This window comes from Microplitis mediator, chromosome 1 (assembly GCF_029852145.1).
Source record: "Microplitis mediator isolate UGA2020A chromosome 1, iyMicMedi2.1, whole genome shotgun sequence".
Taxonomy (NCBI): domain Eukaryota; kingdom Metazoa; phylum Arthropoda; class Insecta; order Hymenoptera; family Braconidae; genus Microplitis; species Microplitis mediator.
The window spans coordinates 16,957,659-16,977,620 of NC_079969.1; the positions used below are offsets into that span (position 1 = coordinate 16,957,659).

General features: G+C 33.8%; 1 protein-coding gene across 2 annotated transcripts in view; it reads left to right on the forward strand.

Moving 5' to 3' along the window:
* The window catches only part of LOC130671218 (dystrophin), a 45,572-nt gene extending 27,106 nt beyond the window's left edge, over nucleotides 1-18,466 (forward strand). The window contains exons 3-10 of one of the 2 annotated variants that reach the window (XM_057474978.1): nucleotides 3,617-3,775; nucleotides 3,858-3,994; nucleotides 8,808-9,098; nucleotides 11,549-11,876; nucleotides 12,820-12,931; nucleotides 13,012-13,647; nucleotides 16,242-16,350; nucleotides 17,915-18,466. In XM_057474978.1, coding sequence (XP_057330961.1) covers nucleotides 3,617-3,775; nucleotides 3,858-3,994; nucleotides 8,808-9,098; nucleotides 11,549-11,876; nucleotides 12,820-12,931; nucleotides 13,012-13,647; nucleotides 16,242-16,350; nucleotides 17,915-18,018 — 1,876 coding nt within the window. In that variant the 3' untranslated portion in view covers nucleotides 18,019-18,466. The remainder of the gene's footprint in view (nucleotides 1-3,616; nucleotides 3,776-3,857; nucleotides 3,995-8,807; nucleotides 9,099-11,548; nucleotides 11,877-12,819; nucleotides 12,932-13,011; nucleotides 13,648-16,241; nucleotides 16,351-17,914) is intronic. The other variant, XM_057474988.1, reaches the window with a different exon arrangement.
* The last annotated feature ends 1,496 nt before the right edge of the window (nucleotides 18,467-19,962 follow it).

Below are 19,962 nucleotides of genomic sequence, written 5' to 3' on the forward strand. Positions count from 1 at the left end.
ATGGCTGCAGTAACGAATTTTCCCATTGGCTTAAAAGCGCGCCAACAGGAAATAGTTAGCCGCCAATTTCTCTGATTGGCTGGCTGGTAGCGGGTTCTCATGCCGCCGTGGCACGGTCATGAGCAAGAAATTGTATGTGTCGGGCCCAAATAGCGAGTGACCCGGCACTATACTGACACTCAAGTCAGTAGCGAGTTCGGCTACTCCCGATCGTAGCGGAAATGCACGAAGCTTTTCAAATTGCCTAAGCTCGTGACTGAACACTATCAAACACAAACAGAAACATTTCCTATAACAGTGAAATTTTTTTTTTATTTTGGTAAAAAAAAAAAAAAGTAAATAAGTATTTACTACTAAAAAGCATTATAATACTAAACACTCAATTGAAATAGTATTTTTATAATTTTCTATGTACTCAATAAATTTATTTACTTCAAAGAAAAATTTTTCTTTTTTACCAGGTAAAGCTTTATATAGAAAGATATTGTCCTCAACCTCTCTGATTTCGGTATAATTTGATTATAAATCGTGCTTGAAATAGATATTTTTTTAGTATCATTTAAGTATAAAAAATTCAAAAACATACCCAAATCATGAGACGATTTGAGTATAATCTGGGTATGAATTGGGTATAATTCTTAAAACATACCGAAATATTTATCATTTTCTACTACACCGGAAATGAACCCAAATGGCACTTGAATTTTCGGTATAAATAAATTCGCTTGGGATTCTAAAATAATATTAAATTTCTGTTCTCGCGGAGGATTCAAGAGAATAAAAGAGGATTTGAAAAAGTTTAATTCTAACTAATTCTTTTTTATTCTAAAATAATATTGTAATCTCTGTTCTTACGGAGGATTCAAGAGAATAAAAGAGGATTCGAAGAAGTTTAATTCTATCTAATTCTTTTTAACTCTAAAATAAGATTAAATTTCTGTTCTCGCGGAGGATTCAAGAGAATAAAAGAAGATTCGGAAAAATTTATTTCTAACTAGTTCTTTTCAATTCTAAAATAATATTCAATTCCTGTTCTCACTGAGAATTCGAGAGAATTGTAACCATAACAATAAAAATTATTTTTCTTTTAAACTTTAAAAAAACGAAATAATAATGATTAGTAATTATTTATTTCTTAAAATTTTCTTTTGGGAAAGAAAAGAAATAATAATTTTATACGTGAAATTTTATTTTTTTTTATGGAGAAATTTTTGGAAAAAAAAAGTAATTAAAAGAAAAATAGGCAACGGGAAAAAAATGTAAGAGTGAACGTGAGACGATCGCCGACCGACAATCTGGCGGGAGAGAGTAAGTGAGCGGAAGATAGTTCCGCTTCAATTAATTTTTAATCCTCTTTAATTCTCTTTTTTAACCAGGGTGGTCCATTATTGAAAGATCTCAAAATATGTACTCCCCTAACTTCATTTTGCTGTCGATTGAATACTATTTAATACATGAAACATAATTGTCATTAAATTCTAATCAGACATGAAAATCCTCTATCGTTCATAATTTTGATGACCGCCTTTAACATCAACTTGTGCAAAAATGAGCCTTACAAAACAAACTATGATCGAACAACTCACGATACGAATTGATCGGGTTCCAGGCGTATCGTACGTACAAGATTGGGAACAAAGTATGATAACAAGCATATGTATTAATACGTTTACTCGCCGATTATCCATAACCCAACTAGAATTTCTTCCTGATTTGCCTGAAGTACCGTAAGGACCTTGTCAGGTTAATATAAGGTTTGCCATATTAGGGCAAACCCGACAAGTTCCTTATCAGGACCTCATCAGGATATCCTTATTGAAAGAAAAGTTATTTGCCATCGGGTCAACCTGACGAGTTCCTTGTCAGGACTTCATCAGGATATCCTTATTCAAACAAAAAGTTATCCCATCCCTTTCAATATTTTTTTTAGAGGCTAAAAATTAAACAAAGTACAAAAGAATATTATATAAAAATCACGTCAATCATCGCAACACAGATTTTTTACTTCTTCATCAGTTACTCTTTGACATCGTAATGAATATTATATTTACACTTTCAAAATCAGTGGATAGCATCGAGGACTTTAGATCGGAAGGACGCTGGTTCAAGCCCAGCAGTCATCGGGATTTTTTCATCAATAAAAAACATGTTTACTTCCTTTAATTAATGCTCTCAATACAATAGATAATATTCTCGCTCGAATTAAAATTCTCTTATTTTTTTTTGCAATCTAACATTTGTAAAAAAATAATTACTAATAAGGTTATTCTTATAAGGATTTGACGAGGATATCCTGATAAGGCAATTCCGATAAGGACCTCATGGATCTTAAGCGTTACATCCATATCAGGATACCCTGATCGGGACCTTATTTGAAATAAGGTTAACCTGATAAGGACCTCGTCAGGTCCTTATGAAAAATTCTAGTCGGGAAGGTAAAGAAATACGATTATAAAATAATGCGAATTATTCTGTTAATATTTAAACAATCAAGATTCGTTGCAGAAGTTCACATGATAAAATATTTCGATTGCTATCAAAAACGTCTCAATCGGATGATTCGTTCTCAAGATATCACCAATGAAAGAATAAATATAAAATTTATAACTGATCGCTGAAGTTGTTTGTATCCGTTTTCAAGTTGACATGACACTGTAAAAAATTTTGACTCCACCGTGTGGTGTGAATGATTTTCTAATTATGAAATTAAATAAAAATATTTTACACGTAAGAACTCTATCTGCACTTTCCACGGTTCATAAATTGAGTAAAGATTAGTATGTATCAATCCCTCGTCACTCAATAGAAAAAATTAAACATTTTTATTATAATCAGTGCGAATTAGTATATAAATTTAGAGAGGCTAATGGCACATCTTAACTTCTTTGATTAGAACTATTGCTTGCACGTCCGTTACACAATCCCACAAGTGAACTTGATTTTCTAGATTTGATATGTACACGGTGAGAAATGCATGGCGTTCACCACCATGCTGGTATGGTTTCACAGATACTGAAATAGTATGTGAAATAATCCAAGACAGTATTGTAACGAGTCCCAGAAGTATAGCGTTTTTCACTATACTTTATAGTACTAAAGCTATTGTATTGCTTACACGTATGCATAGCAAGCATGGCGAAACATCATGGCCCTGAATCCCACACTGCAATGCTGAGGGCACAATGCTAATAGGTTTTTCCGCCATAATTTCTTGCGCGTCATTCAATGCATACTATCGCATTACCACCAAAACTATATAGATGTCGTTAGACTAGGTTTATCGGCCAGAAAAAATGTGGTTACGGCAATGCAGTATAGGCCTGACGGCCATACTGACATTGTGGCGTCCGCGACAACTATTGCCAATGTTACTATTTTCGCAGTGGTTGAATCATCTATGCATACAATTCGATAACCTATAAAAATCTTTGATACCGTACAGTATGGCGTTCATGCCCATACTGGCATAATGATATCCGCAAAATATTTCTTACCGTGTAGTTAAAAATCTTCTATCTCAGTATTCAAAATTCTGAATGACCAGGGTTTACAAAAATATTAAATGAAATTTTTTTTCCAAAACGTTATTAAGTCATTATAATTTCTTATATTTCAGATGGAAATTACTCAAGTTAGCAGTTGACGGTCAATATAAGATACCTAATGTACTTGATATGGAGAAAGATTCTCCGAATAACCAGGAGTTTCTTACCACTAGCGTAGAACAACCTTGGGAACGAGCTCTTACGCCATCTAAAGTGCCTTATTATATAAAGTATAGTATAATGCGTTTAAAACAATTATATTTATTTGCAATATTTTATGTTCTTATGTTCTTTTCCTTCTCAATGTTTTAGCCATCACTCAGAAACTACTCATTGGGATCATCCTGCAATGATCGAATTAATGTCATCATTAGCTGATTTGAATGTTATACGCTTTTCAGCTTACAGAACTGCTATGAAGCTTCGAACGGTCCAAAAGAAATTATGTCGTGAGTAGAAATACACTGTCTTGCATTTTCAATAATTGGGTTGTAGCATCAATAATTTTTTATTTTGAAACACCTTCTAAATGTGTTAATTTATTTCGAGAGCTTCTATATATTTTTGACGAATGCTAACTGAGTAATCAGGAGAAAAAAAAATCAACCTGAAGGTCTCAACGTTGTTTGACAACGAATTTTCAAATTCCTTAAAAGCGGAAAAAAATATTCCTGACAATAAAAAAAGGTGCCAAATGTTGTAAAAATTGAAAAAAACTCTCTCTGTATACCGGAAGCCAAATCCCACCCGCACAAATCAAGGTTTCAAATTTCAAAATCGGAAAAAAATACTCCTACGCTTTTGTTCACTGCGAGTAAATTATGAAGTGTTTGTGAGACATGTAGAAGCTCAAAAAAAATTCCCCGTTACCCTCCTTGCTCCGGAACCCGGTCAATCCACCTACTCAAGTCGATCTTGAAATTTAAAAATCCGAGAACACTACTAGTAAGATTTTGTTCACCAACAACAAATTATGAAGTGTCTATGATACTCATATTAACTTAGAAAAAAATCCCCGTCACCCTCCGTGCTTTTTTGACGGTGAACAAAATCTTACGAGTAGTGTTCTAAGAATTTTAAATTTTAACATTGACTTGTGAGGGTGGATTGACTGGGTTCCGAAGCACGGAGGGTGACGGGGATTTTTTTCTGAATTCATATGAGTGTAATAGACCCTTCATAATTTTTTGGCGGTGAACAAAATCTTACGAGTACCCGACTAGAAATTTTTATGCGAGACCTATTGGGTCCTTATGGGGTTGCCCTATAGGGACCGCACATAGGGATGTAACGCAAAGACCTATTGGGCCCTTATTGGGCAGTCCCAGCTATGCCCAAATAGGGAAATCCCCAAGAGATTCTACTAGCGCATCCCTATTTAAAAAAAAATATTAAATTGGGAAAGAGTATTTTAATTTGATCCGAAACATGATTTAATGTATTAGGAACTTTACTTAGAGGAAGTTTACATGAATTTAGTTAATGAAAAAATCCCAGTGACTGCTAGGTTCGAACCTGCATCTTTTTGATTCAAAGTCTTCGATGCTATCCACTGTGATGACCCACGTATGTGATCGCGTTAGTGTAAATAGTATGCTTATTACGACACCATAAAATAACTGATGACGATATTGAAAAAACCGTGATGCAATAATCGACGTACTCTTTGTATAAACACAGGGGCAGGGGGCAAAACGGGGTACTTAATAGAAATATTAAGTTTTCGGGGACTCAAATACGGTGAATCTTTTTTTTTATGATATTTGAAGAGTCCAGAAAAAAATTGAAGCAGCTACACTTGAAATCAAGTAAACGTATACTTACATACGAAATTGATTATACTACTTCTAATTTCACTGAAATTATGAATCATTCTATCCAGATATTTTTTGCAATCAATTTTCTTGTAAAATCGTAAATAAGGTGAACACAATGATTTTTTTTTCATATTGGGTTTTCCCTTTCTAGTCCCACATGAAACCCAATGAGGAAAAACTGACTGTTAAATTTTTTTTAAGTCGGGCTTTCCCACTTTGATCCCACACAAAACCCAATGGGGAAAAATGACAATAGTTTTTTTATTTTCACGTTGGATTTTCCCACTTAGATCCCACACAGAACCCAATGGGAAAGAAGACTATTATTTTTTATTTTCACGTTGGCCTTTCCTGATTTGATCCCACACAGAACCCAATGAAGAAAAATGATAATTATTTTTATATTTTCACGCTGGGCTTTACCACTTTGATCCCAAACAGAACCCAATGAGGAAAAGCGGTAATAATTTTTTTATTTTCACATTGGGTTTTCCCACTTAGGTCCCACACAGAACCCCATGGGGAAAAATGGCTATTATTTTTCATTTTCATGGTGGGTTTTCCCACTAAGATCCCCTACAAGCCCCAATAGAATAAAACTTACAATAATTTAATTTCTTTTTGATTTGGATTGCCCAATTGGGTTTTTATTGGGTCCTCATATGGATTTCCCTATTGGGCATGCCTTATTGGAACTCAATGAGGTCCACATGTATACTCTGGGCGATCCCACAGTACTTTCTAGTCAGGATAGTGTTCTCGAATTTTAAAATTTCAACATTGTCTTATAAGGGTGGATTGACTGGGTTCCGGAGCACGGAGGGTGACGGGGATTTCTTTTGAGCTTCTACATGTGTCACAAACACTTCATAATTTATTCGCAGTGAACAAAAACGTACGAGTATTTTATTCCGATTTCGAAATTTGAAGCCTTGATTTGTGCGGGTGGGATTTGGCTTCCAGTATACAGAGAGAGTTTTTTTCAATTTTTACAACATCTAGCACCTTTTTTTGTTGTCAGGAATATTTTTTCCGCTTTTAAGGAATTTGAAAATCCGTTGGCATCCAACGTTGGGACCTTCAGGTTCATGAAAAAAAAAGATATTCCGAACCATCTAAACAATATATAAGATGCTACACAGAAAAAAAATTACTTGGTGCAAGAAATATTTTGCATTATGAATTGATGACAAAAATTTTTCTTGGCTCAAGAATTTTTTTCTCGCCTCAGAAATTTTTTTCTTGTTCTAAGAAAATTTTTGTTCACCCCAAGAAAACTTTCGTTTTCATTTTATAATACAAAAAATTTTTTGGGTCAAGTAAAAATTTTCTTGGAACATTTGGGATGTTGTCATTTTTACCCTGTTTTGTGGAAATCGAGTTTTCATCAGATGTAGACGTTATGATGCCCTCGGGAGCTATTTTTACTATTTCAATAGGGATGCCTGAGTGTACGTGTGGGCTTGCGCCTGTGCGTCTGTGTGATATCAACCTCTCATATCTTTTTGATAAATCAACCAATATCGATGATTCTTGCGGCATTCGAAAGAGTCCTTTGAAAATTGGATTTTGTGCATAAGGAAAATGATTTTTTCCGAGCTCATAGTGCTCAAAAAACCTGATGCATTAAAGAATGTTTTGGACCCCAAAGAGCTCAGAAGTATATTCACAATCACGCTTTCTAGCTCTTCGAGCTCGAAAATAGGATGAGGTTGAAGGGCTATCCTGCAGTCTTTTTTAGTTTTTTCCAAGCTTATCAAAAACGAATTGATCAATCAGTTTTAAAATTATATAAGCTGTAGGACACAATATAAAGCGTTAATTATCGCAAGAAGCTCCTAGATATGATGCTTTATATTGATTGGTCGAACCGTTGTGATTTAAAATTATTTTAAAACGTTTAATGTATCTATCAGCAGAGTCTGGAGCGTCAAATATGTGTGGCTTAACCGAGTCGATCGGTCCCGAACCAAAAAATAAGTCGGATGTTGCAATAATTCTCGGCTGACTTTTATTTATTATCCGGTTTGATTAAATTTTTTAATTTTTATTGATTGTTGCATCAACATGAAGCTGAGCTTCCACAATAATAGTCCAAGATGGAATTTCATTAGTAGAAGCAGAAATTACTTCGTTGTTATTACGAAAGTTATCATTAAGGGCTACATTACCGGATTTGTTCTGAGATGTGTTCTCGAATTTATCCGCTATTCGTCCGAGGGATCTCACCACTCTTGAAAATTTGAATTCCAGACAGTCGAATTTTTTGTCGTCTTCATTGTACTTCTTTTGCAAATGACATGTAATATTTTTTCGGAAATCATCCAATTTATTGTTAAACTCTGTCTTCAATTTATTATTCCTTGTATCTTCGATGATATCTGAATTATCATTGACGATCGTTTACCTTGTCCATCGCATCATTATTTGTTTTTTTTTTCTGTATGTATATTTACATCACACACATGTAGGTTAAACACATTTCTGACATCAAATTGTTATCTTAATATCTTATAATTATTAATCACTTATATTACAATAACGTCACACTTGAATAAGAAATAACATCACCACAATTTACAGCGGTAAAAAAAAGCAAGGAAAGATAGTTTATTGAGACACAAGATAAGCGCTATTTAGTTGTCAATATCTGACTGACTGACTTTGGTCACGTCTCAATCAAATAAGAAGTGGGCATTTGTTTTCTAGCTGTTCAAATGTTTTTAAACTCAGTTCCACTTTTGTTACAATATTAATCAATTCTAACTTATGAATGTGTACTCATATGCCGATTTGATCATTTGTTCTGTAAATTAATATGCATCATTTGCGAAAAACATGTTTTTACATACAGGAACATTAAAACTACTCTTTTTAAGATAATCAACTTTGAGGGCCTGTTTCATTCCCTACATATTGTTCCGCAGAAACAACAACAATGCTTGTTTCTTAAGATTCTACGTAGAATTACATATTTCCTTGCAAAATCGGGAGCGACTACCTGGGATAGTTTTCGTGAGAGAAGTACAAACTTCAACTTTCACGTTGATTTATTAAAGTAAACTCACGGTTATTTTTTGTCTAGTGATTTTGATTTGAATACCCAATGAGAAGTGAAGATAATTTCCATAATCTTCAAACATTGTGGCCAGTGTGTTATTTTTTGCTATTAATTCATATATTCGAAGCTCCAAACAATCTGAAAAAGTTTAAGGAGTAATAAATAAGTATTGAAGTCTCTTATTTTTTTAGAACTAAGACCAAGGTCATGTTTCGTAAATAATTGAAGGTGCATGAAAAGCACCATTGACATGATGCCATATCAATGACAGATCGTTTTGATTTGAATATTAATCGAAAAAAAATTTCACACTCTTTCACAGCCCAACTATAATTGAAAACTGTTGTCAAATACTTCATTAAATTCTAGTATTTTTTGTTACAGTTGATGTCTTAAGTATGACCTCTGCCTTGGATAATTTTGACTCTCATGGACTACGCGCTCAAAATGATAAATTAATTGATATACCAGAAATGGTTACCATTCTAACATCACTATACTCATTCATTGCCACTACTAGCACAGTCCAAATTTCTATATCTCTTTGTATAGATTTAGCTGTGAATTGGCTATTAAATGTGTATGATAGTCAAAGAACAGGTCACATCCGAGTGTTATCATTCAAAGTTGGTTTAGTCCTGTTATGTCATGGAAATTTAGAAGAAAAATACCGATGTAAGTTTATTGTGAAAATTTCTATTTCAGAAAAATATCATGAAAAAATAAATATTCATACATAGGTAGGGTAAGAGTACCAGTACCCAGCCCCTAACCAGTAGCCAGTCGGTCATATACTTTAACATTGGTTCAAAATATATATAGATATAATTTAACATCAAGTGGCTGGCTACTGGTTTGGGGCTGGGTACTGGTGCTCTTACCCTATTTACTGCTGTCAGAAAGCTTCCGGACAAATTGAAAAATCGTTAATAGCGTTCTTTAAAGCCCATCGTTAAGACAAATTTATCAATTCAATTCTAGGAATAGTTAGAAATAGAAATCTAAGAACGAAACTATCAAAATATCTCATTAATTCTATTTTATCCCATTTAAAAAACTACCTTAGGCAGACAATTCTATATCAACTAAACAAAGCATTTTTTATCAGCTTTTGTAACACCATGTTTGATATGCATTTCCAAAATGTTTTAGGTTCCAAAAGTTATGTATAAAAACTCAAATAAGCCAAATAGAGTGATAATGGCCGTTTTATCGACATTTTCTGAAGCGACTAGAAGTTGAAGGAAAGCTTTAGAAAAATCGACGATGGGAAAAACTCGTTTTCCATGTAGATACGCGGCAAAATCGTCAATATATCGCAGTACGTATTCATCAATAGGAGTGCGGTCATTTAACGGTCGGTATATACCGCATGGTCTCCATACATCGCCTTTCTTTTCAACTAGGTGTAATAGCGAAGACCAGGCACTCTGTGATGGCTGACAAATACCTTGCTCGATCATTTTACGGAATTAGCCTTGAGCTATTTTTGGAAACGGATGGACCAAGTGTCGTATCAATGTGATGCACCACTAAGTGTTTCCTCTCCACCACGTATGATTCTCATTGGAATTTCCCTGCTATTTACAACCGAGTGCGCATGAACGCGCACCTTTACCAAATCTGAAATAGTACCAGCAAAGTATCGATTTTTTTTACTTTTTGAGGTCGTGAATGTCGATATGCTCTGGACCGTTTATTCGAACGTTGCTCCTGAGTAAGCATTTCGATACACTCGACAATCAGTAGTGCAATCTGTTTGCTAAAATCAGCGATTTTCTCTGCGGTGGAGGCATACATGATGAAATATAAAATTTAGAAATAATTTTTCAAATATGAATATCACCTGCACACACAATTATCCCATTTTAATTTTTCTACGAATCCAGCGATGACTCACTACTCAGGAGCATTCGGCTGGCTCTTTGGTTTAATCCTCAAAACTATTTCCGATGACGTAGATACCGGAAAATTTAACGCGACACTGCAAAAAAAAAAACAATTAAAATATTTGATTACATCTCGCCAACACTTTTATCACAACTAGATTTGCATCAATGCTCTCTCGAATTAACAGTGATGCAGCATAATGTCCATAAGATGCTTAGCAATGTACCAGTGGTGATAAAAAACGAAAACTGCATAATGATAACGAACTCACCACACTAATTAGCTCAAAACAATTTCACTGCGATAAATGTGAATTAAAATCGTGATTTTGGCGAGTAATTGGCAACAAGACAAAATATTTACAGCAAAACGATGCGAGATTTCATGGAATTTTTTATTAACTGTGAAAGAAACGTGTTCGTCGCTTCTCTTAGAAATAGATTACGTTGGCGTCACTAATTTAGCGGTTGAGAGTCTATTAAATACAATTGACCTAATAAAACTGACTAATTACATTATTAGAGTGCTTTAATTGTACATCTTCTGCAGTTTTTTACAATGTTTACCTTCTAACGCCCTAAGCTCATTTTTTCCTTTATATACATTCTAAGCTCTTACTCTCTTTAATTTGCGGCTGTGGCCCGACTTGTGCTCATCTTGGACTGCATCATTACGGTGATGCCCTACTACCTCCCGTGTGTGATGGAGTTGCAGAGGCGTAGGAAAACCACAGAGAAAACCTAGCCGGTACAGTTTCGGTTTTAGTGAAGCTCCAGTGATCGATCAATTTTCTATTTTACCGATCACTGGATCTTCATCCCGCGCCTAACGGTCAGAGACCTCCGTTCGAACCCGGCGCGTGGCTAACCGGCCACCCAGCCAAGTAGTAATCGTGCTCGATGCTACTTGACTTTGGTGATCGCCCGAGCCACGCGCGTGCCGAACGGCTGCCTCAGCCGCTAAACCGAATAATTACATTAAAAAATATTGTATTCAACAAAAACAACGTAACAAAGTAAACAACAAGAAATAGATAGAATTAAAGAAGTACAAGAACGCGTCTTCCGTCTCGGTAGCTAACGCTTAATTCTTTTAATCTTGTATGAATGGGATAAAATAAGAAACTCCGACAAAAATCTGATAATAATCGATTTAGCTTCGAACTTTGCCGAATCAACTTTGCCATATCATTAAACGATATACATGATTGCAAAATAATTATTCTTTACCCACAGATCTATTTCGTTTGATTGCGGATCCGAACAAACTAGTAAATCAGCGGAAGTTAGGCCTTTTATTACATGACTGTATTCAAGTACCACGTCAACTTGGAGAAGTTGCAGCTTTCGGTGGGTCCAATATTGAACCAAGCGTTCGAAGTTGTTTTGAAAAATCTGGAATGCAAAGAAGTGAAATTCAAGTAGCACACTTTTTATGTTGGCTTCAGCAAGAGCCACAAAGTATGGTTTGGTTACCAGTGCTACATCGATTAGCAGCAGCAGAAAATGCGAAACACCAAGCAAAGTGCAATATCTGCAGAGAGTATCCGATAATAGGATTCAGGTAAAAACATATGTCCATCGATTAAGTTTAGATTGTTCTATAACTCATAGGCTTGACTGAAATTCAGCCTGAATTGCAATATTAGTTTTTTTTAACTTTCCGTAAGTTTTAATATTCCACCCTTACTAAAGTATTCACGTTCACTCTTTCCATACTTATTGTATAATGTGGATCTTTTTCGAAAATTAAGAACCCAAATGTCTTCGAAAAAACTAGTGCCCTTGTTGTGTGTATTATTCGATTAAATTGAGAGGGAAGATATCAAAAATGTTTACCACTTGCCTTTAGATGAATCTTTCTTCAAACACGACAGCTTGTATATCCTAGAACTTTGCAGTTCATTCGGCCTCTTTCTAGAGTTTGAATGAGTGCGGCTAGGGCTTTACTCAAGATCGAGATTCTATTGATCTTGACTTGATCTCGTTTTGACTTATCAAGACGAGGCCAAGACAATACTATAGATTGCAATATTGAAAGCTAGACCATGATCATAAAAAAAATCTTGCAATGTCTTTACAAGAACTAATACAATACAATAAATATATGTGATATAGTTTTATCAAGATTTTGTGTCTACCTATGACTATAATTCGACAGTTAATTTGGGTCTATTAACTATTTCGAAATAGTTTACTTTTTTATTGTATGAAATTAAAATAGTATTTTGAAAATACTATGGAAGCTCGTTTGTTTGAAAAAAGAATAAAGACTTTAATAACAAATTCAAGGCATTTTTAAAAATTATCCCAATTATTATCAAATACAAACCAATGAAATATAATTGTTTGTACTATTTAAAATTAATTTAAGAAAAATTCAGAACAAACTCGGGAAAGACTGATACAATCTTGTCTTGTCTTGGCTTGAGTGAAGCTCTCGGCGCGGCTGGGATTCAAATGTTTAAAAATCAGTCTCACATTCGTTACAATGTCAATGTTTTCAGATACCGTTGTTTGAAATGTTTCAACTTCGACATGTGTCAAAAATGTTTTTTTTCTGGATTTAAAGCCAAAAATCATAAACTGTCACACCCAATGCAAGAATATTGCACTACCGTAAATATTAATAATCTGCCAAAGTTAGAACTACTTAGTAGAATTTCGTAAAATACAATTTTTTAAATTTATTTTTGCAGACCACATCAGGAGAAGATGTTCGGGATTTCACAAGAGCTTTACGTAATAAATTTAAATCAAAGAGATATTTCCAGAAACATCCCAGAGTTGGATATTTACCAGTCCAGACCGTTCTTGAAGGTGATGCTTTAGAAAGCCCTTTTCCGTCTCCTCAACATGGTACATTAAGCCATGATATGCATTCGCGTTTAGAAATGTTTGCTTCAAGACTTGCTGAAGTTGAATTAGCTCGGAATACGAAAAATTCTACTCCCGAAAGTGACGATGAACACCAACTTATCGCTCATTATTGTCAAAGTCTCAATGATAGTGCTATAAATATTCCAAGAAGTCCCATTCAAGTTATAGCTGCTATCGATATTGAACAAAAGATTGAACTCGAAGCTATGATTCGTGAACTTGAAGATGAAAATTCCGTACTTCAAGCAGAATATGAAAATTTACGATCGAAAGAAAATTTTGAGCTGAGTCTTGAAAAATCTGAAAGTATCCGAAAATCAGACTCTGACATGATTGCAGAAGCAAAATTACTCAGACAGCATAAAGGCAGATTAGAAACACGTATGCGAATACTTGAAGACCATAATCGTCAATTGGAAGCGCAATTACAGCGACTAAAACAACTTTTAATCGAGGTATACAAACTTATTATTTAACTATAACATCTTACGAGCAAAGTGCTCAGAACTCCACTATATGTTTGAAAGTATACAAGTGACACAATACATTGTCAAGCAATATATATTTATATATATAGTTTTATTTAATTATATGGAGTCATTTTTCATGAATAATTATGTATGTTATATGTAATTTTTTTATTACCCTGTACTGGATAAATTCCGGCAAATTTTCACATATAATTACATCCGATTACATGTAATTATATATAATTATATGTAATTGCATATAATTATATATAATTACATTGGTCCATTTTTCACATATGATTACATGTAATCACTGGTCACAAAAATTAAGGGATAGAAAAAAAATTCTAAATTTTTGGGTGATTTTCAACATGCTGTAACTCGGTAAAAAATGGTCGTAGAAAAAAAATAGAAAAAGCTAATTGTAGCCTCAAGTTTCTAGTTTTCAGGTGTGGACTTCAAATTTCTTCATCATGCACGGTTCCGGAGTAATCCTAAGTAAACCGACAAAAAAAAATTTTCAAAACTTTTGCTCGTCTTCCAAAAAACAATTTTGGAATAAAAATATGAAAAAAAAAAAAAATTTTTTTTAAAAATATGAACAAAAAAAATAATTTTGAAAATCAATATGCGAATCTTCGCCTGTTTTTTAATAAACATTATCGCTTCCAAAAAAATGTTTCCATCAAAAGTCACTAATTTTGTCTTATAGAGAATGTTCTGCAGTTTTCAAAACCTTATTTTTGTTCTCTGTACGACCAATACGATTCGAGTTACTGATTATCAAAGCCAAATTGGACTTTTTTGCTTTGATGAATGATAACTCGGCGCCAAATCGTTGTAGAGACTTATTGAGGTCAGCAATTCAGAGGGCATAAAATTTCCTAAAAGAGTCATAAGGTCAGATTATCCAAAAAAATTTATTGAAGCCCATAGATTTGTTGGAAGACGAGCAAAAATTTTGAAAACTTTTTTTCGTCGGCTTACTTAGGATTACTCCGGAACCGTGCATGATAAAAAAATTTGAAGTCCAGATCTGAAAACTAAAAACTTGAAGCTACAATTTGCGTTTCTTATTTTTTTTTCTACGATCATTTTTCACTGAGTTACAGCATGTTGAAAATCGCCCAAAAATTTAGACTTTTTTTTCTATCCCTTAATTTTTGTGATCAGTCTATGTTACTTTTTTTACCCGGGTTAGACTGCTCAAATGAGTCCTGCTATTTTAGGGAGCCTCTTAGTTTTCACACTTTTCTTATGAACGCATGTATTCGCCCTCCTGGTATACCGAGACTACGAGAAGGCCTATGGGTCAGTGTTCGAGACATTATAAGCGTCAGTTTTGACGAGGTCACGTAAACGACTCCTTTCACGAAAATAGGTTACATAAAGTTGAACAAGCACCCAGACAAAGTTACCTAGACAGACTTGACGACTTAGGCCCCTCACCAGCAATCAGTTAAAAGGTGTGGAAAAATGCTGAGGGCTTCTTGCGAAATCCTTACTCTACGTCTCACAATTCACTAAATAATTATATTATTGATCATGGGATCCAAGTTCCGTTTGTCTACTCCACTCGTTGTACATTAACCAAGTCTAGTAAATTTGTTTAATAACAACCTAAAATTGAGTATGTCAAATCTGTAATAATCGAGTCAGTGATAGAATGTAGAGTTGTCCCCTAGTACCAACGGTCTCACCGTTGGGGTAATCAGTAATCGGTGATTGTATTTAATTTAAAGTTGCCACGTGAATTCAAACTAAAAAATCGGCCTATCCTCCGAACGCACCCTTCCGATTGAGCTCAAATTTTTATAGCTTCAAGATCTTAACAAGCCGCGTCAAATGACACCTCAAAGATCAAAATCGGTTCATCCGTTCAAGAGTTATGAATATTTACATACATACATACGTACATACGTACCTACACACATCCATGCACTCGGACATCATCGTGAAATTAGTCAGGATAGCTTCCTAGAACCTCAAAACGTCAAAATCGGATAGAAATTCGGTTTTTGCAAATCAGACCGAAACCAATAACTTCCCTAATTTAGGAAAATTTTCAATTTTCTTAGCGGGAAGTTAAAAACAGAGCAGCATCAGCCGGTGTGGCCCCAGGCCATGGGCATTCAATACAAACGTTTTTTGTTTGTTACAAAGTCCTCTAGTAGAAACAACCCCAAAAATAAGTTCTGAATAATATTTATTTTTCAAGTCCAGACTCATATGAGGATAAATGAGGATAAGTGAAGATGAATGAGTATGGCACTATCCATGTCTTTCTATGAAGAGTGGCCCGTATCTTTTGTCCTGTTACGGATAACTCCGGATCTTTCCATTTAGCACGTAACGTCGACTGGCCCCTCAAGACTTTAAAACTTGAATCTACGAGCACAAATGAGACTTTTTCACAGACACAGTTTCATAGTTTTCATCAGCCATATTTATTTACAAAAATATACTTAGTACAGTAACTAAACGGAAGAATTCGTACTTTTTTAGAAAACTGAACCTCCTGAATTGAAACTGGATTTACTGAGATCTTCAAGTTCTAAATTCCTATAATTATATTTCAGCCATCTGCGTCCCAAAATGGAATTTTACAAGCGAGGAATGTGACAGCATCCCAATTAGCTACGGATTCACCAGTCAGAATCAACGGACACGGTACTAATATCGAAGGTAGTTGTTAAATTCGTCAGAATACAACAAATAATATGAGTAGTGCTAAAGTTTAAATTATTACATAGACTGATACCGGATAGCGTTATATCTTCAAGAAGGCCATTCAGAATTCAAAATAAAAGTCAATTTATAATTATTAATTTATTTTAAAATTTCGCGATAACATTGAAATAGAAATCAATTTTCTTTTTACATTTCTTATGTCTATTAACGTTAGAAAATGTTACAGATAGAATAATGGAATTTTAGTTATTACACGGAAAACAATCATGCAACTTCAAATTTTTTATCCCAAATTCGATAAATTTTCGAACACAAAGTAGAAAACGGGAAATGTAGCTTATTTAATCAGCTTTGACGTTCTTTTGACGGAAGCGGAATTTTTGGGAAAGACATAAATTTCAAATTGCCGCTATTTCTCAAATACTCCACGAATTTGAAAATCTTTTAATCGATCAAGCTAAACCCTTTTTATCTTAACACAACAAATCAATCATGTAATTTTGAACCTTTTATATGTTTATATGATAGATTCTTACGAATTTTTATAGCACAAGTTTACTGCGGCAGAGTGCGATAGTATGTAGTATATCGTATTGGCCCTGAACAAACGGATAAAATAATAAGGTACCGGTGGGTAATAAGGCTAAGGGAGATTTTGAATAGAATCGAAAATATTGCATTTAATTATCAAAATGTATCATATTAATCTTTATTTCAATACAGTAGCCATAAAATATAATGAAGTAGTGGTAATTTTTACCATAAACAAACAAAAAATTAAACTATTACAAAAAACATATGAATAGGCTTTATTTTACTACGATAGGGTAATAAGGCCTACGGATTAAACAAACCGTAATAGTTAAACTATACTTAATAAAATTGGTGTTAGAGATAAATCATCACTCAAATTTAGCAACAATACGTTTTTAAAGACAAAAGACTAGATTGCTTTGCTCAACAGCACTTAAAACTATCAGCATCTTTTTTAAGAGTCAGAAGACTAGATTGTTTTTTTTTTATTTCTTCTGCCGCACGATAGCATATGACAGATGATGAAATATAGAAGACAGGGAACGTGGTATCGGGACTCTATAGACTTGTCGTAACATCTCTATACAAGACCCTTCGACTAGAGTAGCCTATAGCGGAGGCGATTATTTTAAATATCATTCCTGTCACTTAGGCCTTATTATCCGACAATAATTATTACCCGCGGGTACCTTACTCTAACAATCTACGAAAAATACAAATAGTATCTTCAGCCCGTCTCAGGCTGGGTTAGAAACCGGTTGGGCACCAATTCGTGTATCTCTATGAACGTGCAACAATACACTAATGGATAAAATTAAAAAATCAAAAAAATTTCACAGTACTGTATACAAATATATAATAAATAATAATATAAGCAATATAGCGCATGCGTGTTATATTTGATTTTAACAGATGGTTAAATTCGAACTGAAATATAGAATGCAATGAAATAAGATTCATTATAAACCACTTCGTGACGAAAGAAGACAGAAGTTTTTAATGACAATTATTTTGTTATGATTGACAGATGGAGAAAGCCAAGATAGTTGTAATACGAATTGTCAAGGACGGCCACCACCACCTCCACCTCATTTACAAAATCCAAGGAATTTGTTGCATGTTAATGGTTAATCGTTGAACAACCACCATTTTAAAAAGACAGAACAACTACATAAATTTTGGGCTACTACTTGGGATTAAAGCGATCACATCATATCAGCCCTGTGAAGACGATTGCATAAAATAGGAGCTGCAGTCCATGTTTATTTATTTTGTCTAAAACAATGAATTGTTGTAATTTATTTCGACGTGTCCATCTTTGAGATTTTCAATAAAATAGCTGTAGTTAAATTCCATTTTAAATAGGAATAATTCTACTTACTCCATATCATGGTCTGCTTTAAAAAAACTTGGTAGTTAAATCTCGATAATAATCTACTATGATTAATAGGAACCTTATTTAACCTTCTTACTCATTCGCTTATTTTTAAATAATCTTGTAACTTTTGTATATACTTTCAGTACATCATATTATGTAGTAGTTTGTTAACTCGAAAATAAACGAATCTACTCAAACGAATTCATTAATTAAGATTTATTTAGTGTTTGTTAGCGAAATCGAGTTATGAATATTTTATTTCTACCGATAATCATTCCCTGTGCTTATGTAACATCATTGTTGTACAAAATAAAGTTCAGCTTAGCTAGATCTATAGTAAATTGGGATTAAATTGTTGATCAGAGTTCACACTCATTAGTCATTGAACTTGTAATCACTTGTCAGCTGAAGACTACTAGGTATATAACCCATGTGTCGAGCGCGAGACAGGATTTTACCTTCATTTGCTATAACAATCTAAGGAAAGTTATACTTAACGCTCCGTTCGTTGCGCGGTCTCAACACCTTTTGTTCGTCGTGCCGTGGTGTTCTGCTACAATGTATTTAATACTGCGGTGTTGCCAAGTATCATAACTATGATTTTTCAAAATTCAAACCACAAGCTTATACGACTAGACAATCTGTAAAGTGAGCAAATGCACAAAAGGAATCTGGTTTAGGTGTGGTGGAATTTATCAACTAAAAATTACACCAAAATTAATAATAAATAAGGCCATAGGGGTATAAGTATGGTAAATCGGCCCCGGAAAGATATTTGAACGATACTTAGAGGATATATAGGCACTAATAAAATACTAAGATCCTTAAAGTTTCAGATGTCTACCTAAATCCGTTTCCAAGAAAATAAATATTATGTAAAAAATAAAAAATTTTTTTTTTCTCAGGATTAGCTTGACCGATTGGTCTAAAAATTTAGTATGTTTTGGGAGTTCATAATAGCTTTCAAAAAAAATAATTAACAGTTTTATAGCTTCATAAGATCCTTGAAAAAAAAATTGTTTTTTTCTAAATTGTTTTTTCTAACTATAATACAATTTTGGAACAATTATGAAACTATTTTTTTTTAAAGCCTTATGTACTCCCCTATAACACATAATTTTTTCAGATTTTTAAAAAAGGTACTCCATCGTTAAAAAAAATAAAAACCGTTTTCAGCTCAATTAATGCATCTATTCAAAAAGTTTAGGCTATACTTTTTTAATTAAATGCATATTCAGATAGTTCGTAGCTATCAGAAATAATATTTTGTATTTAAAACAATGACAAAAATTTTTTCATCAATGTAAAAAATTAAAATAGTTAAATTTTTGTAAATAATTAACTTTTTGTTTTACAGCTTGCCCGTGTAAAAAAAATTTCTCCCGGAGGGATCCCGCATTTGGAACCTGCCGCTCATGAGACGGACCGGAACTTTAAGCAGAAGATTGGCGGAACCTTTTAAATTGGTAAAGAGCATATAACAGCTATAAAATTCTTAAGAAAAATGTTAGCATTCATTTTGAACGAATAATATAATAATATCCGATAAGAGTATTTTGGGTATTTTCAGGTGAAACTGCGAAATACAAAAAATACCAATACTGCCGTGTAAATTCTTGGAATCTTCCAAAAAGAGTTCGTAGGGTGCTTTCAGGTGAAACTGCGGAATACAAAAAATACTAAAAGTGCCGAGTAAA